This window comes from Phyllopteryx taeniolatus, chromosome 1 (genome assembly GCF_024500385.1).
Source record: "Phyllopteryx taeniolatus isolate TA_2022b chromosome 1, UOR_Ptae_1.2, whole genome shotgun sequence".
In the NCBI taxonomy this organism is placed as follows: domain Eukaryota; kingdom Metazoa; phylum Chordata; class Actinopteri; order Syngnathiformes; family Syngnathidae; genus Phyllopteryx; species Phyllopteryx taeniolatus.
Genome location: NC_084502.1, coordinates 7,206,309 through 7,231,669, shown reverse-complemented (window position 1 = coordinate 7,231,669; position 25,361 = coordinate 7,206,309). Strand labels below are relative to the sequence as shown.

Below are 25,361 nucleotides of genomic sequence, written 5' to 3'. Positions count from 1 at the left end.
TAAAAACCTACATAGAGAAACCTTTACTTCCTTGTAGATCACAAGATCCTAGATTACAGTCTTCTCTTATTAAATATTAAAAGCACAAAAGAAGTTACTATACTCACCACATGTTAAATTAACAGGCAGACTAATGCTCATTACACATTCTGTAGATTAAGAACTTTTTTGTTGCCTTGGGCAACGATATCGTAAAGTACGTATCAGGATCACACTGATAAGAAATATGTAGTAAAATGGCAGGTTATATGTTACGACAATGGAGTCATAATGTTATCACAATAACCTCTATCTTCGGAGACCTATGTCAAATGGCTATTATTATTATTATTTGTTATGGAGGGTCAAACAAACCCCAACCAAAGAAGTGAAAACAGACAAAACAAAATGACAAACAATTCATAGTGATGATGCGAGGTCATGTGCCAAAACGCCAACTACTCTATTTCATTGTTTGTGAAATTACTACTAATAAACTACTATCATTATTACTCACTCACTAGTTTCATCCTATGACTGCAATACTGTTGCTCTGTTTTACTGTATAAGCTTGGAAACCGTGTAACCCAGTTGCCCCTCTGGGATGAATTAAGTTGTTTTCATTGAATTGAATGAATTCTTGTGGCAATCAAATTCACCAAAGCGTAAAAGAATTTGGACCTGATTCCATTTATTTCCATAAGTCTTTTTTTCTTATCACGAAGAAGTAAGGACCAAATAAGACCATGAAAGTTTCCATTACTATAATGTCTTCCATGCCCTGGCATGAAAAAAAAAAAAAGAAAAACAGACATGAAATGTGATCTGTTAATGTGTATTAACGCTGACAAAGATCAGACAGACGATGACGTTATGTTATCAGGACAACAGGCTGTTATCAAAGTGGCCACTCGACTTAATTAAATAAGCGTGCAGACCCTGGCTGCTACGCATTCATCAGGAAGACAAATGCGAGTTGCACTCGTCAACTGCACTTGACAGAGTGATGACGTGAGGACAGCGGGGACTGGCAGGAAGGACGTAAAGCGCACGTTGACTACATTACAGTTTGAACGCGATTCAAAGCAACTGCTGGCACTGAGCTGTGACATGCAAGTGGACGGGCAGAACATGATAATTATGACTTACTGTTTTAAAATAGTGGGCTCCGATGGGAACAAACGGAATGGTGGCATATTCAGTTAAAGGGCACAGAGAGCAAAGCGCGTCCAGAGGCACATCACAACCATCCCGGCTCTTTTAGAGCTATATTTATTTCTGTTTTATTTGGCTGCAACTCATTAAATCATATTATTGTACTCTGGTTCTTTCATCATATTAGAGGTCAACGTGTTCTTAAAGACCAAAGTTTTTCTATTTAGAAAGCGCTTTGTACCTCCTGAGTGTGGTTCGGGTTTGCTGTGCAAGGGTTCTCATTACCACAACAACAAGCTAGCGCACGGATTGACTGACGATCTCAGCTGCACGTGATGCATTTGGAATTCGATCATTTTGTGTGATGTGCCTGCTGAAACTGTTGTTGTCTTTTATAACGCCGTTGTATCAAAGCTATATCATGATTTAATAGAATTTGGACTGTTAGGTGAGGTATAAAAATGAACAGGCAATTTTTCTTGTTGTTTGAGCAGTGCTAGACTTTTGCATTAAGAAAGTAAGAGATTTTACAGTGGCAATGACAGTGAGTGATTGGGAGGAACGGCCCCCCCGATCAGAACCCGAGCGGTGTTCTGTTATTGGACTTCTGCGCTCATCACGGATTGACCATAACGAAAACCACGTTCAAGCATAAGGCTGTCCAAACGTGCGCTTGGCACCAGGACACCCTAGGTCGCAGTTCGACGATAGACTTGCGGCCGCATGTCTCGGACACTCGGATGAAGAGAGGGGCGGAGCCGTCAACTGATCACCACCTGGTGGTGAGTTGGCTCCGGTGCTGGGGGAAGATGCCGGTCTGATGTGGCAGGCCCAAACGTATTGTGAGGGTATGCTGGGAACGTGTGGCAGAATCCCCTGTCAGAAGGAGTTTCAACTCCCACGTCCGACAGAACTTTGCTCATGTTCCGGGGAGGCGGTGGATATCGAGTCCCAGTGGACCATGTTCCGCGCCACCATTGCTGAGGCGGCCGACCGGAGCTGTGGCCGTAAGGTGGTCGGTGCCTGTCGTGGCGGAAATCCCCGAACCCGTTGGTGGACACTAACGATGAGGGATGCCGTCAAGCTGAAAAAGGAGTCCTATCGGCCCTTTTTGGCCTGTGGGACTCCTGAGGCAGCTGATGGGTACCAGCTGGCCAAGCGGAATGCAGCTTTGGTGGTCGTTGAAGCAAAAACTCGGGCATGGGAGGAGTTCGGTGAGGCCATGGAGAAAGACTTCTGGACGGCTTCGAGGAAATTCTGGTCCACCTTCCGGCGTCTCAGGAGGGGGAAGAAGTGCACCATCAACACTGTGTATAGTGGGGACGGGGCACTGTTGACCTCGACTCGGGACGTTGTGAGTCGTGGGGAGAATACGTCGAAGACCTCCTCAATTCCACCGACACGTCTTCCCATGAGGGAGCAGAGTCTGGGTCCTCTGAGGCGGGCTCTCCTATCTCTGAGGTTGAGGTCACTGAGGTGGTTAAAAAGCTCCTCGGTGGCAAGGCCCCAGGGGTGGATGAGATTCGCCCGGAGTTCCTAAAGGCGCTGGATGTTGTGGGGCTGTCCTGGTTGACACGCCTCTGCAACATCACGTGGACATTGGGGACAGTGCCTCTGGATTGGCAGACTGGGGTGGTGGTCCCCCTTTTTAAGAAGTGGGACCGGAGGGTGTGTTCTAACTAAAGTGGGATCACACTCCTCAGCCTCCCTGGTAAGGTCTATTCAGGGGTGCTGGAGAGGAGGGTCCGTCTCTAAGTCGAATCTCAGATTCAGGAGGAGCAGTGCTGCGCAACAGTGGACCAGCTCTACACCCTCGGCAGTGTCCTCGAGGGTGCATGGGAGTTTTCCCAACCAGTCTACATGTGTTTTGTGGACTTGGAGAAGGCGTTCGACCGTGTCCCTCGGAGAGTCCTGTGGGTGGTGCTTCGGTAGTATGGGGTACCGAACCCCCTGATACAGGCTGTTTGGTCCCCGTATGACCGGAGTCAGAGTTTGGTCCGCATATTCGGAAGTAAGTCGGACTCGTTTCCGATGAGACAGTTGCGTGACAGTTACCAGCCTGTACAATGAATAAAGCTTTTGTGATGACAATATGAACCTGGGACATACTAATTCACATGAACATTATTTTGCTATTGTTTTTTTTCCGTCAATAAGAGCAAATCAGAGGTCCACCAGCCTTCCAAAAGAGCATGAGCTTGACCACAGAGCCTCCACTTTTCCATTATTTTAACAAAGTATAAATATACACTGTAAGTTATTATTAGTGTAATTTTACCATCTGCCATCGACGTTCGATGTTTTTAGGAGGTGTATTCATGGACTTAGTGAAGATTTTTTTTTTGTCCCCCCCCCCACCCTATCAATCAGGTTGATTTTTGTACCAAAAAGTAAAAGTATTTTTGGTTCCCCCAAGTCGGAAACCTGTCTTCGGAGGAAGAACCAGAATAAGAGGGCAGCAGTGTAGACCAGCTCACAGACTGCGGATAGAACGTTCATAATTTAACAGGATTATCTTCCGATTTATGTTGTGTGGAACAGCTCAGGCCCCCACGACCTGACCTCGGCTGAGCGGTCGAAAATGGATGGATGGAACAGCTCAGCCCATGTAGTCATGTCAATAAAAAGTCAATGTCTGTGTAAAGTGTGCAAAGGAGGCAAAAGCTATAAAATTAATTACTTTATAAAAGACAAGTAAACACGTGTCACAGTAAAGTCATATTATATAAAAAGCTAATACATTCTTTTGGAGTTTGGAGGTGCATTACTCAGAGGTGAAAATGATGAAACGGCATGTCAATGGCATTTTAGGGTTGTCTTAATTCACCAAGACAGTCCTGCCCGTGTTTTTGTTTTCATTTCTTTCATAGGCTCATAAAGTGTAACTGTGGAAGTCTAAAAAAGGCCCGTGTTGTTTATTCGTGGCACAGAAACATGAACGAAAGAGACACAGGCTCCGTTTGAGGTCTCTCGATGGTAAAAGTCCGGTCGGTACCAGTTATTATTCATGACGTCAGATCGGCCTCGCTTTTCGGGAAGACCTAGATTAAGGACTTGGCTTTAGATGAAGGAAAGGCTTTGGGATAGGAAAGTCAAAGCAAAGGTAGAGAATAGAGAGGATGGAGGGAAGAGAGTGGAAATCTCGCCAAGACTTTCCAGGAACACTGAATAGAAGCTCTTGTGAAAAGCAAAGCCATAAAGCGGCATTCTCGCACTCACTTTCCCATGAAGCACTTGGGCACAATGCTGAGCTTCCTGCGTCTGTCCTTGATGAGGTGCCGGCTCTTGGTCATCATCATGTGATAGAGCTTCTCTCCTTTCTCGGCGATCATCACGTAGGCATCCCGCTCCATTCCAAGCTTGAGACCTAAGCGAAACAACAGCGAAAATGTGACAATTGTACTTCAAAGAATTTAGAGGATGAAATAAATGCACAATCTGTTTGCCAAAACAAGGACATTTTCAAAGGTTTCGCAGAAAAGCCCTATGCTTTATTACACTTGTATCGTTTTTTTATTTACGTGTAATTTGGGGGACATTAGTGTATCAAGGGAGGGAAAATGTTTGTGCGCATAGGCCACATTTGACTTTTAAAATGGACAGATCGGTCAATGTGATGAGGTTAAAAAAAAAAAAAGGTAAAATGTGCATGTATAATGGTTTATTTTAACAGTGCAATAATTAATTGAATTGTATTATTTAGTTTAATTTCATTGTGAAATGTATATGTAAAATATCTTTACTCATATTTTTATTCTATTATCTACAATAAATTTCACCAACTATATAATTGGATTAATTTGAAAATTAAAAAAGGAATGAATAAATACACTGTAAATAAACAAATGGCTAAATTAACGCAACAAACATTACAGGACTCTTGAAAATATAATTGCCCAGCCGGCCAGAATAAAAAAAACAGAGAAGGACATGTGTGGCCACTGGGCCATAGTTTGCCTACCCCTGGTGTAGATTGTACCCATAGTGCCAGTCAGAAACGATATTCTACTGTGCCCACTTCTAACATGACCCCCAAAGTCTGTTAAAGTCTGTTTTTTACGCTCTAAATGGAACATTTACTGCTTGGGAACCAGTAGCTTTTCAGCGTTTCGTCTACGGCACAACGAGTTGCCTTTGATTCCGATAAACATTGATTCGGATACAATTCCAATACAGTGCAATACACTGCCCTAAACTGTACTTCGGGGGGCCCATTCCAATACTATTTCCAACAGTGCTGCTACAAAGTCCCTCCGAGCCAAAGGACGGAGCATGTCTTAGGGCTATTTGAAGAAACAAGCAGGGCCGGACTTCCCAGCTCTGTATTGATGCCGTGCCAACCTTAATCTTAAAAAAAGAAGAAGACGAAGACGAAGAAAACAACAGAAACAATCCCAGATGTCAATCTCAACTGAGCAAACGGTGTTTCTCGAGACAAAGTTAGGGAGGGCGATTTGGTTTCTGTGTTGATTTGTTAACGCTTATGTGGCTTGTATACAGTAGAGCACATACTGTAAGGGTTTATTGGGAGTTGTGCTGCCCCACCTGTGAGCGCACTTTTCGAGCTCCTTCCAAAACTCGGTGAACGTCTGAACTATATTGTGCCACTGTCCGTCTTTTAATCACACAAGGCTGAGACTGAAAGCGCAACTCAATTTCAAGGCACATCAAACTTAACAGGAATATCCTCATTTTGATGTTTCTGGCATAATATGTTGAATTCATTTCATTTGAACACCTTCAAATTGAGTCTTTTCCATCCATTCCTTATTTATACCGCTTGCCCTTACTAGGGTTGCGGGTGCGCTGGAGCAATTTGAGATTTGAACCCAGAACATGTCGACCGTGAGGCAACTACGCACCATGCTCCCCAAATTGATTGTTTTTGTCTGGCAATCCTTGACCAAATCCCAGCTTTTGCCTTTTCTTTGGCTGTTTTGTGTTCAACGGTTATATTCATTTCCTGCAAAGTAAGGTTTCTATGATGGCAACAATTTTCCCATTGAAGTGATTAACTAAATTAACACTATTTCCTATTTTTCCCCCTAACTCTGAACAAATCTGCAGCCTACCAGCCACGGGAATGAACCGTGTTCAGCCATAGAGATTTGTATGAATATAATTAAACTCTTTTTAAGTAACAAAAAATATTTCCCAGTGATAGTGGGTTTTTTTTTTTAGGCACAATCACAGTTTTAATAATGATATCCGAAGATGTGAGACAATGCAGTACAGTACAGTATCTCAACAGGGTTTTCAATAATACTGTTTATTTTTCAGGTTGTGACATAAAAGTAAGTGTATTTATGAGGCCCTTTATCGCAAAAGTAGCCACATTAGTTAATTAAAGTGCATGTTAAAAAAAAACAAAAAAAAAAATTACAGTACAGTAAGAGCACTGCAAACAATCAATGAAGAAAAACAAACAATGAAATATAAATACTGGTATATACAACAAAATAATTCTAAATATTTGGACGTTTCACAGAAGAAACAAAAGAAAGTGTCATTGTCCGCAGTCTTTTTGAAGTTTCCATGTGCTGTATTTGAATGCGGGGAAAGCAGACCATTGCTCTCAAATGAAATATGTGTGTCCACAATATATTCCTACCTGACACTGAAAAAAAAAACCTCAATAGTAGTAACAGTTTTTATTGGATAATGTCTAATGAAATGTATGTGTCAAGTGTTGGATTGTTATTGTAAGTAAGTAGAAGAAAGAAACAATTTTTAAAAAGTCAATTTTCAAATTGAGTCTTGGGTGGTTGCACTGATGAGCCGTGATGGATGCTGGGGCTGTATTACATGTGACAGCAGCTGAAGAGAACTGACACAATGGGGGTTATTGAACAACACACGGGGGGGTCTTTCCAGTGCCGAGACCTCTCAGCTTCTTTTCCAGCTGCCATAGTTTGTCTTGAGCTGCTTCTTGTCATCTTTCACTCACCAGCATGACCGAATCACATCTAAAGAAGCTGTTCTCACGAGAATTCAGTAGGATTTACGACAGCAAGTGATGCACCGTAATTAGTAGAAGCAGGTGCATTTTGGGGGTTAAGGTATAAAATTATCCATTTTCAGTACCGCTTATCCTCACTAGGGTCGCGGGCAGGTATTAAATTCATTCAAGAAAACTTATATTTTCCCTGTAAACCCCTGAATTCATCAATTTGAATAATATGATGCATTAGTTTTGTAGAAAATAGTACTAAATACTCCTTAGGTTCCTTGTACGATACAATATTGTTTTGCTCGTGTGTATGTGCAGGATGACGACCACCGCCTCCTTGCCAGACAAATTTGATCAATTATGGCATACAATAAAATCAAATCCTAAACAATGTCTATTCAGGGATCGACCTCCAATTTCTATGTATTGCTGAAAGAAATATAGAAACAATACTTCCAGGGTTCAAACTGTTGCCATCCTAAAACCTTGTGCAGGCAATACAGACATCTCAGGTTCTTTCTTCTTTTGGAATAAGTATACTAAATAATACAAAAAGACACCCAGATTTGAATCCTTTGATGCTCTGAGCTGAGGTCTTGAAATGTAATGCTAATGCATTACGTGATATTTATTAAGTTTTATGTCCCTTCACAGTCAGTTTTTTTCTGATTTTGGACAAATTCCAAATTGTATCACCTTCAGGGAATTTAGAGATTCCACCGGAGCATGTTGCCGTGTTTGTGGAATGTGTTGCAATATTTGGAGGGTGCCGCTACAAGTTTTCACAAAACAGATAACGCACTGTGACTGGATCGCAGTTAAATAAACAACTGAGCTCTTTCAGGGACGATTGATTGCAGCCACGTGTGAGCAGGAAAAAAAACCTTAGAATAAAACTGTCTAGACCGAAATAAAGAGGCTAGCAGAAAGGTACCGTATTTCCACGAGCATAAGGCACACTTAAAAGCCTTAAATTTTCTCCCAAATGGACGGGGCGCCTTATAACGCGGCGCGCCTGTTCCAACATCTATAAATGTTGTTGTGTGATGAGCGATCCGCTTGACTTTTTTTTTTTTTTAAGCATTTCCTGCCGACACGCTGCTTACACAGAGGAAAAGCGGACGTGGCTGAGGACAGGGGAAGGGTGCGTGGAGGCGGACGCCAAAGCCACGCCCCCAGTAGGGATATAGCGCCGGGGTGTTTTTTTTTGTTTTCTTTTCTTTTTAACCGCTTGACTGACTGGGAGCATATCCGGGGTGTGCATTGTGCCAAACAACCTCGGTTTGGCTAAGGACCCCCGAAAATGGCACCGACGAGGAGACACGCTTACGAAGCACAGTTTTAAACTGCAAGCTATCAGTTAGGCGGAGGAACACGGGAATCGAGCAGCCGCGAGAGAATTCGAGATCGACGAATCCATGGTTCGCAAGTGGAGGAAGCGGGAAAACGAGCTTCGCCAAGAAGCTCAAGAAGACGAAAGTTTCCACGGGACAAAAAACATTGTTTTAGCGTGCATGCATGCTACCGTATGTAGCCGCCCAATAATACGGTGCGCCTTATGTACGTGTTCAATACAGAACTAGACCCCGTAACTGAGACTGCGTCGTTTGATACGGTGTGCCCTATGGTCGTGAAAATACGGTAAGCCCACATTGAGAGGTGAACGCTATCGAAAAGCAAGCGTGAGTGGAAATGAGGCGCTGTGACCGATCGGGCATCTGTTAGCCTCAGGTCAGTTTCGGCCGGCTCGTAATTTAACGCCACAAGCTGCCGCGCACTCCTGCGTGCTTATTCATCACACTATCTGATCTGACGTTGTTAAAATCCACCGTGTGCGAGTATTTAACATTTCCCCGTAATACAAAGGCAAATGTACCATCTCGTGAAACATGATCTGTCGAGTACTCCTGCATTTCCGACCAAATCGTGCCCAAACAATCACATTTTGAATCTTTTTTTAGCCGTCAATACTATCGGGTGGCCTTTTATGTTGCACAGCAAATCTGGTTAAAGTCATTCGTTGTGTGTAATGCACAAAACATTATAAAGACAGATGGCCCACGACGGACAGGTGGGAACGTTTTTTTTTTTTTTTTTTTTTTAGAGTGAACACAAATTACGGTGACAAAATGGTATTAAGTAAATCAAAAGGTTGAGCCTGGCCGCTAAACAAACTAAAATGACAACTAGTTATTAGAGCCTTAACCCTTATTTCATGACAGCTATGATTAGCCACATTACTTATTCCACCATATTGTGACATGTAATAATAAACATTCTGTATCTAATATTTCTTTAAAAAAAAAAAAATCTTGTTCACACATCATCCAGGACAAAGGGCACATCTAGTCATGAATTTGCACCACCTAGGGAGCCTTATGCGGTTCCAAGATGAGACTCCACAACGAGGACAGCTGCATCAAAATGCAACATGATTTAGATGACATATGAAAACTTAAAAAAGACTTGCAAGGAGAAAAAGTGTTGCAAAGGTGAGGGAAACCCTGCAGTATAAGCAAAGCAAATGTATTTATATAGCGCATTTCATACACAAGGTAACTCAATGTGCTTTACATGATTAAAAGCATTTAAAAACAAAGAAAAAAACAGCTTATAAACATTTCAAACAAAGAGAAAAATAAAAACATAATTAAAGCAGCGTACAGTGCAAGAAATGTCATTGAAAGTGGAAATGCTCTCAAAAGAAGGAGGAAAAAAAAAGAAGAGTTTTTAACCTGGTCTTAAAAACATTCACACTTGGGGCTGACGTCACTTCTGTTGGCAACTTATTCCATTTGTGTGCAGCATAATCGCTAAATGCTGCTTCACCACGTTTGCTTTGGACTCTGTGCTCCACTATTTAACCTGAGTCTGTGGCTCTCAGAGCCCTACTGGGTTTATATTCCATTCCATTCCATGTATATTCCATACATTTCTTGTATTCGGGACCTAATCCATTTAGCGATTTATAGACCAGTAGCAGAACTTTAAAAATCTATTCTAAAGCTGACTGGGGGCCATTGTTGAGACTTTAAAATTGGATTAATATGCTCTGACCTCTTTGTTCTGGTCAGAACCGGAGCTCCGGCATTCTGAATGAGCTGCAGCTGTTTAATGGTCTTTTGGGGAAGTCCAGTCCGAAGACCATTACAATAGTCAAGTCGACATGAGATAAAGCCATGGATGAGCTTCTCCTGGTCTGCTTGGCACATGCAAGCCTTCACTCTGGATATGTTCTTCAGATGGTAGAAGGCTGTTTTAGTAATTGATTTTTTATATGACTGTTGAAAGTCAGGTCAGAATCTATCAGTACACCAAGGTTTCGGACTTGGTCTTTGGATTTTAAAGACAGTGAGTCCAGGTATTTACTAACAACAATCCTCTTTTCCTTTTTGCCAAAAACAATTATCTCAGTTTTGCTCTGCTTTAATTGTAGAATATTTTGGCTCATCCAGTTATTTATCCATTTTAGACATTGACACAACACCTCAATTGAACTCCAGTCATCTGGAGACACTGCTAGATATAACTGTATGTCATCTCCATAGCTATGATAGTCAAAATTAAAGCGCTGAAGAATTTGACCCAAGGATAGCATATACAGGCTAAACGGGAGATGTCCAAGAATTGACCTTTGAGGGACCCCATAGGTCATTGCCATTCGATGAGATTGAACACCCCTAATGGTCACAAAATAACTCCTCTTCTCCAGGTAGGACCTCAACCATTTAAAGACTGTTCCATTTAGTTACATTAGTCATGTGATGGAGCGTGTCAAAGAGGGAAAAAAACGACAGATAGACAAGAATGTAACCATATTTTTTTCAGTAAACCAAAATATACTAAATGTGAGCAAGGGCCTGCCTGCCTCACAAACTGTGTTGTAGTTTATCCCAAAGCTATTTGATGGGCCTTGTTCTTCCGCACCAAACTCATCATGCTGGAAAAGCAAATTGTTCCCACAAAGTTGAGAGCATCCAGGTGTCCGTAATGATATTTTTGTGAGAGGAGATCTAGTGGAATATTTCTTTTGTTTCCCCCCTTGCCAATAAAAAGGCTTCAAAAAAAAAAAAAAGGTTACTCACTCTCTCTCTGCTCCCGCTCCCTCAAGATGGCATCCAGCCACTTCTGCTTATCCTCAGATGTTTTGGCCATACAGACAAACCACTTGTTTTTAGCTGTGTTGTGGATCTTCCAGCCATTGGTCACTGTGTAGTTGTTGCTGTGATAATCCGCTGGAGAGAAACAAAAAAAAAAAAAAACAACAACACAACATATATTTAGCAATAAAAGAAACAGAAATGTGTGTGCTTTGACAACAAACCAAAGCACATCGAAATAAGAATAACAATAATACAAATCATATTGCTCTCTTCTTCTATTGGAATGTAACCGAGGATACTTCATTAATGGACAAGTGAATGAAACAGTGGCACTAAGCATTGTGGGATTTGAACTCATACAATATTACAGGATATAAATATCAGGCAGGTTAAGAGCAAAACATAAACTGGTTGAACAGCCCATGTTCAGTCAGATAAATACAAATCCACCCTGTTCCAATTTTATCATCCACCGAGCTGCAGGTGAGCAGCTCCTAAATAATGAATGACATCTGGTAATGGGCTACATTAGCCTCATGGTCAAAGGTCACAAAAATACTTGGGGAGTAGCTCCAGTAGTACTGGGAGAAGCAAATGTTGGCTTGTGTGTGCACTTTTTTTTTAAAAATCCAATGGAAAAACTGACATCTGGTCAGATTTAGGAGCACTTGTGGACATTTTTCAACTTTTACCTGCAAAGCTAAAACTCAGCTGCCATCTGAAACTACAATATATGGCCTCATCTTAATCAACTGTGGAGTTATCTGTTACGTATTAAACCCAGATATGTGCACAACTCATCTTAGCAGATGAGAATTCAGCAATGTCCAAACGCTGAGTTATGTTTTTTTTGGTGTGTTTTTGTCTTTGTGGTTGTGAAATTGCAAAATAATCGGGCAGCATACAGGAGAACGAAAAAAGAAAGAGGAAACGTGATCGAGAGGAAGACATTGTTTCTACAGCACCACAGACATTCACAGCAGTGCCGGCTAAAACTCACTGATAGCTGAACCACATCCAGCCCACAGACAAGGCGTTGGCATTCAGCAATAACCAGAATTCAAGTTTCTCGTTGAGGTTGAGGTAGCTTTTGCAGCTCAGTGTCGTGGCCGCGCCTTAAACCGAATTTTTGACAACAAATAGGTGGTATTCCACATACAGTTGTGCGCTACATCCTGTTTGTGCAACAACGACACCCCACCCAAACTGTCAACTAGTATCAGAGTCGCAGACCAAATTCATAATCCATGAAAGCAAATGAAGAGATGTAGGAAATATAAATACACATTTATTTTTTGCTTGGTTTGTCTGCAGCTTTTGCAATACGGTTTGTAAATTGACAAAGTTTAAGTTTAGACTAGACAATTCGAGCAACAAGAGCAACACTGTGTCTGTTCAAATCCACAAATGACCAGTTATCCTGCAACTACTAAGGAAGCTGGATTTTGACAACATTTCAAAGTGCTAGCGAATTTCTCTTCACAGTGGTATGTCCAGTGGACACAACAAAACATTACACTTGCTTATGTTACATATTTGCGACCAGCCATGTAACTGCAAACTGAAGAGCACCGAAATAAATCCGGATTTCCATAACTAAAACCATCACGACTGTCCAGCACAGCAACGTAGATTACATGCAGCCAGCATATTGCCCCTATTTGTCCTAAATGTCTTCCTTGGTCTTCCTGAGGTCAGCGAGGCACAACAGCAAGCAACATAACATGCATTGTCTCGAATAAAGAAGCTCATAAAGTCAGCCAGCTTGACTTTGTCGAGTCCTCCCAAAGTTTGATCACGTGACGCTAGCACAATGCCAATGAGCCTCCCTGCATTTGTCTTTTTTTTTTTTTTTCCTCCCCGAGTTCAGCGAGGCACAACAGTAAGTGTCATATCACGCCCTGTCTACAATGAAGAAGCGTTTTTCCATGGTATCATAATTATGTACGACTATCCGAACAGCAAGCGTGAGATTTGAACAAAGCCAGCCAGCCTGATTTTGATCCATGTTTCCCATAGTTTGATCATGTTACACTAGCTAGAATGAAGTCAGTTTGTATTTTGATTGACACAGAATCTACGGGGGGGGATTTAAAAATTTCATAAAAAGGAACAAGAAAGGGGGAGAAAGAATATTAGCATAAAGAGGAAGCGATACAATTTTCTGCCCACCAAACTTGGATGGTTCAGGTTTGGCAGAGGTACATCACTTGTGCTATAGAAGGGATTTAATGATGAGCTCAGATGCAAAGAGAGATTTCCATGATGGAATAACCACAGAAACAGTTATGTACACAAGTTGAGAGAGAGTCTCTAAATCTAATATTGCTGCGTAAACACCAACCTGTTCCATCTTCCACGTTTTCCACCTCCATCACCTCCGTGTTGATTCTGCCCCTGAACACATAGAGAGGGCCGTTGATAGACTTGGTCCTCTTGGTGGACTTTTTTCCAGAAACCCTAGGAAATGAGACAGCGGTGTGGTTACACTCAGCATGGAAAACATCCGCCGGTGGCAGTGAAACAGCATCTGCAACACTTGCACATTCATACAGACACACACAAACATGAAGCATCCCGTACAGAGAAAAAATTCCCATGTTTTCCCTCCTTCGCATACACGGTCAACCTCTTTAATTCCTTTCTGATTACTTCCCCATGTGTCATTTTCTTGAAGCGCCATTCCTCACCTGGACTTCCTCTTACAGTAGACCAAAAGATTATCAAACAGGAAGAAGACTCGCTCTTGAATATTGCCCGCTGAGATCTTGAGGAGATTTCCATGAAGCAGCAACTCTGTGCAGATGTCCGTCAAGTTAGTCCCCTAAAGGGAGAAGTACAAATGAAAATAATGTCCAACAGTCAATTGAATTTGGCACTTCCGAGAAAAGAAAAAAAACTCCATTTTTAAATGAACACAAATCCCCAAATGTGTGATCTGCAATACATCTGGCCATCCTGCACTTGCTGTTCATCTTGTCATCGGGCAGTAGCCGTAATGGAAGGACCGCACTAAACATCACAGTGGATGGGGTTTACCTTGTTATATATTTTCCTATGGGAAACGTAAATCCTATTTTAAGAGGAGGGTGGAGACAGATCCTTTAATTCTGCACTTAGGATGTATAGTAAACGCACCAAGGCATCAGCTCACATAAAAGTGATGCGTTGAAGGAAATTTCACACTGCAAATGGTGACGTAATCGAATGAATGTTTAAACTGTATTTAAAAAGCCGTTTGCCCGAATTACTGATCTTTTAATCATTACGAAGCAAAGTTGAGCTCATTGCGAAAACGCTGGGTGAAGCACTCTCACGCCACACATCGGCAAGATCATTATTTATCAATAATAATGATATACATTTTGAAAACAAGAAGTTTAAATGCAAGCTTATGAAACAAAAAGCAGTGACGTTGCAATGATGTGACATGGGCGAAAACACAAAGCACTTTCTAGGTGTCCGAACAGATGTCAGATGTCATCCCCGATGTCTCGAACAGCCCCTAGGAGGCATATTTTCATGCTATTTAGGGTTTTCGTACGGTACGTTCCATGTGACGCTAACAAATATCCGCAGAGCATACTATACAAAACAAGAAAGATCGTCAGGTCTCGTTACTCACTGTAAAACGGCTCATTCCACTTTTAATCATCTGGAACGAAATACACCCATGTGTGGACACCACCCCAGGCACTCACATGTATTTGTACGCATCAGATTGGGACCACACTGTGGTCTTTCATGTTTACACACTGTGGGAAACCCCCTCAACCGCCCACGCCCGTGCTCAAGTGTCCATAATTGAGTTGTTGTTGTTTTTTTTTTTTTATGATGGGAGATCATCAGTCCCAAGTTTATAGACACAACGAGAAGGACGGTTGGACCGTAGCACGGGATTTTGTATCAGACGACAATTGATTTGACCTCACGTTAGCTCCACTGAGTTCAGCTGAGCGTATGCACGAGTGTGCGTTTGTGTGTAATGTATCTGGACCTTATTGGGTACGAGTAGATTACTCTTCCACTACGTATCGTGTGACCAAGTTCGGCATTCACGCAAATGTTTTTTCGTATCGTGTGAACGCTAGAAATCATCGATGAATTCTGTTGAGACGAACGGTACAAGACAACCGAGTACGAACACTGAAAATGCTGCGCTGCTCGTGTACGACCAGGTAGTGGTGATATCATTTTGTAGAGAAACATTATGCGCAAGCGCATTAACTGCATGTTGTACCGGGTCTTGCCCGAAACAGTTTTTTATAAATGCCCTTTGTCAGCCTGCATGAGATATGTGAGTGAAGACTTTGGTAAATAGTGTGACTGTTGATTAGAGTAGCAGTGTAATAAACATTGCAAGCAAAAATGCTCTCTCTTTTTTTTTCTCCATTACATCTTAATTTCAACACTTTAGGGCCTACTATACAATCGACAAGCAATACAATGCAAAGAAAAAGGAATCAGGATAACAACCATTTTTCTCTGGAAGGGTCTAAAGTGTCCATAATCTTTATTGACATACCCTCTTTAAGGAACAATTTCTTAGTTTTCCGTTGTTTCTGGTGAACTCTGACCATGGTCAAATGTTGACATTTTTGCAGAGGGGAAATTGGAGATGGTGGTTTGGTTTTGGCAAGCAAACAGTGGCATGTACTTGTGAGGCCACTCTCAGGGTCCATCCTTTCGCTGTTTTCTTTTTTTGCCTCTCTTCCCTCCAAAGGTCCCCTCGTAGAACCACCCCTCCAACCCCTAGTGCTGCTGAGACTAGAGCTCAGCATCCTCCATCTCTTCTGATTGGGCAGAATGCCTGTTGGCATCCCCCTTGGCACCCCGTGTAGGTGGATTGTCCCCGTGGTGCCTCCTAAGACAAGGCCTCTGTTGTGGTGGGTGAGGGAGGCGTGAAAATGCACTGGACCCTTCATTCGGCTCCCAAGCTCCATCCGTGCCCCTGCTGCAGGGAGTTGGCTGTGGCGGCAATTAACTCTTTAGGATAAATGAGAAATATGCTGACCGAATGTGGTTGCTTTGATAAAAAGTGTCATTGTACTTATTTGTTAGGTTTGTATCCTCTTTATCTTTTTTCTTTCTCATTCCAATCTTGATGTAAAGTTTCTTCTAACATTGCGAGGCTCTTGCAGGGTGGTATGAAACATCTGGCCAGAGCGAGATTTTGCATAACCAGAGGTTCGCAATGAGCCTCCATTGGGAGTGCAATCAAGCACACAGACATACATATGGAATCTTTTGCCAACATAATTGTACACAGTACAGTATTATGCTATGTCAATTAGATCTTATTCTCAAAATGAAATGCTGCACCCTCTTACGAAACCGCTGTGTAATTTTTGCAGAATCCTGCTGTAAGATGGGTGTATTATTTTACCTATATAGTTAAAGTGCAAACTCAAACAGTGTTATGGCTCAACATAAAGCTGTCTCCCATCTTTTATACCCAATTAGGGACAAAAAGATTCAGGGGGGGGGGGAATAAATCAATCCAAAAATAAATAAAAAATCCAAAAAAATCGATTCGTTAATCATTTAGTGGTCGGGCTACACTCGTTATGTTGCTTTCCCACTGCATGGTACTGGCTCCGTTGAGCTTTTCTCGCCTTTGTTTGGGGGCGGTCGATTGCTACTTCAAAATAGTACAGCGGGAAGCTGCAAAATCTACGCAACTTTGAATACAATGAGAATGAAGGTATCCTGTATTTACTTCTCATCCACGTGGTCTCTGCTCAGCTCACTTGGAACCTTGGCTGTAGGTAAATTAAACACATGGCTTAGCTTTAAAAGAGTTGTAGGGGGAGAGTGTGCGAGATGCTGTGGAAATACATATGCTCCTCATACCACTACAGACCGCCTCCAACTTTCTATTCCTAGTTTTGATGCGCTATTACAGTACGTACCGACAGGTTTCCTGGCATTCTCTCCGTTTTACAACACGGCCAACTAGCTTTGCGACTAACGTGGCTAAGGACAATCCCGTTTTGTCCACGGTGGCCAGAAACGAGGCTGCTGTGGCCACTGGGAAGATAGTGTAAAGTGCAGATGCTGAGGTATTAGTTCTTTCTAGAGACACAAGTGAGTAAATGAGTGTGAGTGAGAATGTTTTAAATAGGAATATTTCGCAGAGGACTCATACCAAGGGAATGTTCTCTATTTCCAGCCCTTCCCCCACATATTTCCCAACCTGATTACAATTGTCACGCTTTCACCCGAGCCTCACTCTGCTGTCAGTCTGTCCTTGTTCTCACCTCCCAGCCTTCAATGTGAGACTGCAGCTGTTCCAGGGCCTCCAGTTTCTCCATCTGCCGCTTCGTCTCATTGATGTTGGAGCAGACAGCTTTCATGGCCTGCAGAGCCTCCTCTACAGCAGGATAGTCAGCATGCTTCTTGGGGGTCCGCTTCAGTAACTCCTTTGGTGGGGAAACGGTAGACGCGGAATGCGATTTAGAGGGCGCATTTTCGAATCTTTCAAAAGTGCAAGCGCACTCAGAAAGCGCAGACCTCAACCGAGGCTTGCAGCATTTGTCACATGAAATCAATGACTTGAAGGTACAAGCTACCAGCTACCAGACTAAAGTTGACATTAGTCATTGGTAGTTTAAAAACATTTTTTTTTTTTTTTTTTTTTTATTAAACATAATAGGTTGTGTTAGTGACTTTTTTACCTTGAGTAGCAGAGGGTACTTGCAGATCCTCTGGATGGGAGTGAGAAGGTAGCCCTCCAAGGGAATATCTGTGCTCTTCTTCCCGCCCAGAAGCATACAGTGCTGAAGAAGAGGCAAATGCATACAAATCAACATACTGTACAATTAACTCAGCATTAATACATTTAAAACAGGATAGAGAAACCCAGAAGATTTCAGGCCAGAATAAGAATTCAGCTGAATGTAATCAAAAAGACATGCGATGTTGAGAAAGCATTTTTGGGATGTGGCGTGGGCCAAGGAAAAAGCCATGCATGCTCATTACAGTTGGTACCTTGACTTATGCATTTAATTGTTCCATGACCAAGCTCGAAACTCAATTTACTCGTACAGCCCCAAAAATGTCCCTCACTGAAATGCCATTAATCCATTCCAGCCACACAAAAAAAAAAACACCATGTCTTTTTAATATGATTTAAAAGTAGCACTTTATTGTAGAAAAATGAAATAAAACAGAACGTAAAGCCCGTTAGTTTGCGTGTGGGCGTCTAGCCATGAGTTTTGGTCTACTGTAGGTCCTTGTGAGTGTTCACATTTTGCCATTGCGTATTTGACTGTTCGCGCAGTTCAATAAATGGTTTAAATTGCATCGGCGACCGTGGCGCTCCTTTTTCTCCACTTCACTCGAGCGGCGGCGAATCCGACGCTACTTTTGTAGCTCGCATTTTGGCTTGCAAAACAAAGCATCTTCAAATGATAATTCCGAAAAACTTGTAAGCTAGGTCAATCAATGACTCAATGTACCACTGTATTACACTGGCCAAACTACTGAGCCTCATTATACGGTAACTCGCAGAATTCGGATCACTGTGTATTCTCAATTGTTCACTTTCATCGTGAGTGTGATTCTAAATCAAGCCGAGATTTGGTTCTCAAACCATTTTTCCCGAAAGGTTATTTCTCTGATCGGAATCTGGGATATGTATGTTGCTTTTATTTCTTGGAGTCTCGTAGTTCCTGCGTGCAACGCACTATATTTCGAGACCTCCTGGATGCATACTGTAAGTCTGCTGTCGGGGGGGGGGGGGGGGGGAGGGGGGGGGGCATACAGGCACATGAAGTCGAAGCTGCATTCCAGACAACTGGAAAGTCGGAAATTTCAAAAAGGATAGAAATAATATGCAATGTGACATCACCCGATGCCAAAGTTGCTGCTTGCAAAGATAATGATGGCGCACCAACCACGAGTAAACTAATGGGAAAAAAAAAAAAACAATTAAATACTTTATTGATCTCAATGTTTTGCTTATTATATATAAAAGAGTTGAACGGAGAGCGGTATCTGTCTATTTTGCTGGATTGTCTCACCATTATTTTATTCTGTAAAGGGAATTTAAAACAAATAAAATAGCTCAAAATGTTTTCTTTTGTCAGGGCTGTTGACGGAATTGTCTTTTGATCAACAAAACAAGAAAGCTTGTTGTGGTAATCATCCACTTTTTGGTTTGCATTTGACGAGAACGCTTGGAGGTTGGACTTTTTTCGAATTTCCCCACAGTCTCGAAAGCTGCATTTGCTTGTTTGTTTATTTTTGGTTCCGTTCTTCCAGCAGTGACCTCTGACAATTGTTTGCATTTCAATTCAGAACAACGTGTTGCAGCAGTAGAGAATGTGTAACATCTCCAGCTGCAGGACTGTAATCTCCGCTTGTTGGAAAGAAAAGCCAGGGGTGTGCCACATTTTCTGAATATCTTTTTTTATAAACAAATTGTTACATGTTTATACAGCGCTAGTCATGCTCTCCATACAAAGCGTGTCAATGCGAGACAAATGTTTTGTTACCAGTGAAATGGAATTTGTTTCACGCAACTCTTTTGCTACACAAATGCTTGCTTTTAACGTGTTTAACCCATAATGTCGTGTGGCAAGAGTGCATCCTGCTACTGATTTGAAATCTACTACCTAAGCATTGATATCATTGCCGGAGGTCTTGTGAACCTCAGTTATAAACTATACGAAACCACAACATGCTGTCACTATGATTTTTTAATCAGAAATTCTCAGTTTCATTTCGCACTTTCACCAAACTTTTGAGCTGCAACATGACATGGCAATGTGTGAAATTACAATAATGACCACAGAAAATCTTAAAAGTCACTCTGATCATTCACCGGAAGGAGCCATCTTGCAAAATCAGTTGAATAGCTACTGTCGGTGTCGCTTCAAAGCTACGGTTACGGTTATATTGTAACATGTTGAAATGTTTTGAGTTGGCGGGAAAACGACGAAAAAGCCATGCGCGTAAACCCTTTTGCCAATCAGAATAGAATACTGTCAGCAAAATTCAACTGTTTCCATTGACCCCATTGAGTCTTTTCCCCCTACTAGATCCTTGCGTTCCGAGAGACCGGATCTACTTGCGGTTCCCAGAATCCCCAAAAGCAGAATGCGAGGCCTTCAGTAAAAAAGGTTCCTCTCCTGTGCAACCATCTTTTCGATTCTCCCCAATTCAGTGTGGTGGGCAGACACCCTCTCTATATTTAAGAGCAGATTTAAAACCTTCCATTTTGTTCAAGCTTATAGTTAAGGTTGGCTCGGGCATGTCCTGAATCATCACTTTGTTATCCCGCCATAGGCCTCGACTGCTTGAGGGTTTCCCATGATGCATGGCGCTGCTCTGTCTTTGAAACCATCGCTGCTCATATCCCTAATGTTGTTTTTGAAACATTTTATTGCAGTCAGTGTTAGTTACATGACACTTGCCTATTTTTGTTTTGCGATGTCACCACAAAGTGGGGGCAAATGGGAAAGTTGGGATAATAATCAAAGCAGCACACACCTCTCTATACGTATATTGAATATTTTTGGAATCGATTATTCTATCGAAAATTCCACTGACTAAGTGAATAATCGGATAAACATTTATTTTGCATTTAACTTTATTGCAACAAACAAATGAAGAACAATGAATCTAGATCACACGAGAGGGACGGATGTACTCGCCAACCTTTTGGAAACTGAAACGTCTCGGGTACCGATTAATGCGAAGACGGGCTACTATTTTGACACACACTTTGGAGGCTACTTCCGGTTCAACTACGTGTCAGTTCAAGGTTATTCATATTACCGCTGTAACGAGTGATTATTTTGGTAGTACATTAAATTGACTACTATTTTTTTCCATGAATTGATTAGGATTCAGTCACTGCTTTGGGCTAGAACGTCAGAAACGACGGAAAAATGTTGATCATTGTTTTCCAAAGTAAAAGAAGATGTTTGCAAATGTCTTATTTTGATCAAACACAAAGATAATCAGGCTGCCTTCATGAAGAACTACAGAAATCAGAGAATATTTCCTGTTGAGAATCTGTCGTCAGAACATTTTATGTTAAACAATGTCTCTAAACAATTGACCGATTATCAAAACAGTTATGGATTGATTTGATCATCGATTAGTTGTTGATTCAACCAATTAATTGTTGCACTTCTGCTATAAAGTGTAAATGTCAGTTCAATACGCCAAATGGAGTCGTCCTCAATAAGTCAGAAATGGATTATTTCTACTTCCATTATTTCTCATGAGAGAAATAGATACTAAAACTTAAAACTGGAGGTCAACCAGTGTTAACCCTAGAGGTTCCACTGTACTACCATTATCATCGCTATCACTAATGATATGTGGTATTGCTCATTGCTCATCCTGCATCCCTGACTTGCTATTCTTGGTCTCTCAACCCAATTGGTCAAGGCAGATGGTTGCCCAACCCGGAGTCTTGCTTCTGTTCAAGAGTATTCCTTTTACTTCCTCAAAGTGCTTGTTCAATTAAGTTCTCTGCTGCTCTCTTATATACTGTATATGGACCATGGTCTACTCTATATGGAAAGATCCTTGAGATAAATTGGCGCAATACATATAATTAGCATTGAACTGAATCCAACTGAATTAAATTGGTGGTTGTGCAGCATTTGCACGGGGAAATGAATCCCTTTAAAACAGACTGCAGAATCCCCCCCCCCCCCCCCCAATCCATCTCTCTCAAACACGCCACTTTCTAAATCCAGTCAAGCTCAGAGCCGCACTCTTTTTTCCCGCATGTTTATAATCTGCCAGCCTAAAGCAAGAACTCCCCCAGTTCTTCACTCTGACCTCCTTTTTTAACTTCTCTCCTTCTCTTTCAAAGCAATTAACACTTCCCTTTTTTTGTGTGTGTTTTGACATGAAATTCCAGAAGCTTCCTTCTTTGTGTGATTCAATTAGCATGAAAATGGTCAGAATGAGAGAAGTTAAATTACACTGCAATTTAACACGGCTGTGAATGACCTAATGCCAACATGCAGTATGTCACTTATGACAACTCTTTGAAGCATCATGACTTTCGTTTCACTACCGTGGAACACTTTATTACACCCGCATATTTTTGTCAAAAATGTTAAGTCAAATTTCAAAATATATAACTTAAGCAGAAGTCGACTTTGTGTTTTTGTTGTATCTTGTACTGTTATGAATTTGAATGTTGTGACTATAAAAATGCAATAGTGCAATGCAAGACCAAGCACACAGCTGAGGTGAAATTATTTTGCAAACATAAGTGGAGGATCCGTTAGCCACAGCAAAGACTGAACAGTGAGTCAAAAGTCAACAGCAACATTGTTACGCTGATCCCACTGTTTCCAAACCGACGGGTCAGGGGAAAGCCACGGCAGCTAACATCTGCCAGCGACTAACTCCTGTACATCGGCTCTTTCTACCAATCCCGTCGAGGCTGCCGGCGCTACACAGCTGGCTGACCCCCTAGCACTCATCTATCTCCTCATCCCCATCAAGTGTGCAGAAAATTTCCTCAGCAAATCCTGGTCACCACTTTGAGCTTATTGTGTGGATCCCAACATTTGGGGTGTCAAAACATGGAAACAGCTGGCAGCGGAAACACTACAAGAGCATCACACAAAAGTGACCTTGATGGCAGTTGCATCCCGTCCGGGCAGGAAGAACCCCTATGACCCTGCTATGGTCTCAGCCTCTTTATGCAAGTATTAAAACATGGAAATGGATTTGACGTAATGAGAGGAAAAATGGGAGGAGGGAGATGACATTAGAAGAAATATATTACAGGGAGATTCGGAGAGACAGATGACGATGGAAGTAGGTGGCAACAAATTAGGTCAAACGCAAGGACAAGTACCATTAGGGAACATCTGAGGCTCATTCAAGATAAACATAAAGATAAGCGAATTTAAGAGGGAGTGAGTCAAACTGGACAAAAGGATGGCGTTCAGAAGCCAGAAATGTCTTCTCCACAAAGTTTTTTTGAAAACTGCTCGATTGATTCATGCTTCAAACATTCAAAAATAAGCACAACCAACTACCGTACGTACAGATGCAGGTAAAAAGATTTGTGCTTGGCGCAGCTAAAAAGTACTATCCGAAAGCATGATAGTGCATCAACTTTCCTACTAAATACAGCTTGTTAACAGGGTGCAGTATGCAAAAGTGGTTTCTTACCAGGAGGAACGTCCTGATGTGGGGGATCTTGTTTAGCTCCATGAGGAGTCGCAAAGCCTTCTCGTGGTTGCTGCAGTACTCGCCGTATACTGAGAAACTCTCCCTCTGCCAAACAGAAGGGGGGGGGGGGGGGGGGACAGGATAGACATGACACAGGTTATAGTGTACTATCGTTTTGGTGGTTGTTAACAATGCCACATGAAATGTATTGTGAACGGCTATGGCACCTTAGAGACGTACTGTATACTACAACTGCTTCAACTTTGCTTTCTACCTTAATTTACACTTTCCCTACACATGGACCTCAAATAAATAACACTAATAAACATTAGGACATTGTGACAGCTGAAAAGAAAACAGTGGAACCCTGCTCCTGAGATCATACTATTGAGAGTGTAACCAAAGCTGGTAGCACTATTGGCACATGCTGCTGTCTTTCATGCAGGTGGTGCGGGTTCGATTCCCAGTCAGTGCCCCAGTTGCAAGCCACTGCTGGTCCTTAGCAGAGATACAAATGGGTGGGTTGTGTCAGGAAGGGCATCCGGCGCAAAAACTGTGCCAAACATGAATCATGCCGGTGACTCGCCGTTTCGACCCCCTGACACGAAAATCCGAAAGTCTCTTCAGGTACATTTTCAAATATATGACTAACGTCACTGAATTATAGCAGGCAAACAAAGCAAAAAGCTTTTTTATAGAACGCCTACTCTAGTTCACCCCAATAACCGGAGGGAGGTAACAAATCTTTTGGAGTAAAATAAGCACAAAACTGCATTTGGCAGGATGATAGAAAACACATTTTTAAATCACCTCAGGAAAAAGCGTGGCAAGTGTGATAGTGTGTATATAAGAACGGATAGCCTCAATTGCACTGTCCAATGCACTTTGGTTTCTATTCCGACAGTTGCATTTGCTTGACAAACACTGAAGACTACGAAAAAAATGAACTCGGAAACGATCACTTTTGGGCATGCTTCCACTGGGGTGCCAACCTCTGTCTACTATGTAAAATGCTGACAGGTTTGACACAGAATTGTCAATTCCATGTGACAATCGGAATGGAATAGGAAGACATTTATCTCCTGCCATTACTACCGGATTGCTTAATTGCATCAATCTGAAAACTCTGTTCCGGTCGTATCTTTTCGATAGCCTACAAATCACCGCGAGCAATGTGCAGGGGTGCTAGTGTGCATTTTGCAGCTCCTTTCAATAGTTCAACTTTTTTCAGGACCCTAACTTTGATTTTGATTGATTATATGACACCTGCATATCATAAATAAATGTTACTTTAAAATTGCCTGTAGCATTAATACAGGTCTAATCATGGCAAAAATTGACCTTCGTATGGTTTAGTTCCATTAGAGAAATTTTCTTTTAAAATCCAAACAAATCTGAGGTGGACCATCCATTGGAAAGGATTGTGTCGGAACTTAGCGGGCCCACTGTAATGTGTCTTATTATAACTTTAGCAAAAGCTAAAAAAAAAAAAAAGAACATCCATGGGAAATGTCTAACTGAGCTAAGCAGAATTTACCAAATAAATTGGGACATCCTTCAATCTGCAACAATCATTTGTATTCTTCATCACAATCAGCACGAGTGCCTTTGCAGTCGAAGTATGCTTACGACCAAAGCCCGACCTGAACTATTTCCTGTCCTTGGATGTCAACAAACACAGTCACCTCAAGTACACGCAAAGTACTGTTCATCTATTCACTGGCTTGAACTTAAATATCCAGTCGACGGTGAAAGACACCACTTGTGACCAGAATAGCTCCGTGACTATTTGATAGATGTAAAGCTTTATTTAAATTCTTCTTCACTGGAATGTTATTCCTAAGGCTAGATGAGAGGTTTGTGTCACGCTCTGAGAAGTGAAAGCATAATGGCTGTAGTTCAGAACGTATAATGACGTGAGTGTTGGTGGACTCGCTGACGAGACGCCCAGATTGAGCAAATATTGACACCTCTGATTTCTCATCCAACATGCAATTACTTTTTTCTCTCTTTTT

The 25,361-nt window shown here is 41.8% G+C and overlaps 1 protein-coding gene across 1 annotated transcript in view; it reads right to left on the bottom strand.

The window, feature by feature from the left end:
- Positions 1-25,361, bottom strand: part of prex1 (phosphatidylinositol-3,4,5-trisphosphate-dependent Rac exchange factor 1) — a 92,644-nt gene that overhangs the window by 38,774 nt on the left and 28,509 nt on the right. The window contains exons 4-10 of the mRNA XM_061767663.1: positions 23,347-23,451; positions 17,865-17,966; positions 17,448-17,609; positions 13,878-14,011; positions 13,532-13,647; positions 11,170-11,319; positions 4,354-4,501 (exon numbers count right to left, since the gene is read on the bottom strand). Coding sequence (XP_061623647.1) covers positions 4,354-4,501; positions 11,170-11,319; positions 13,532-13,647; positions 13,878-14,011; positions 17,448-17,609; positions 17,865-17,966; positions 23,347-23,451 — 917 coding nt within the window. The remainder of the gene's footprint in view (positions 1-4,353; positions 4,502-11,169; positions 11,320-13,531; positions 13,648-13,877; positions 14,012-17,447; positions 17,610-17,864; positions 17,967-23,346; positions 23,452-25,361) is intronic.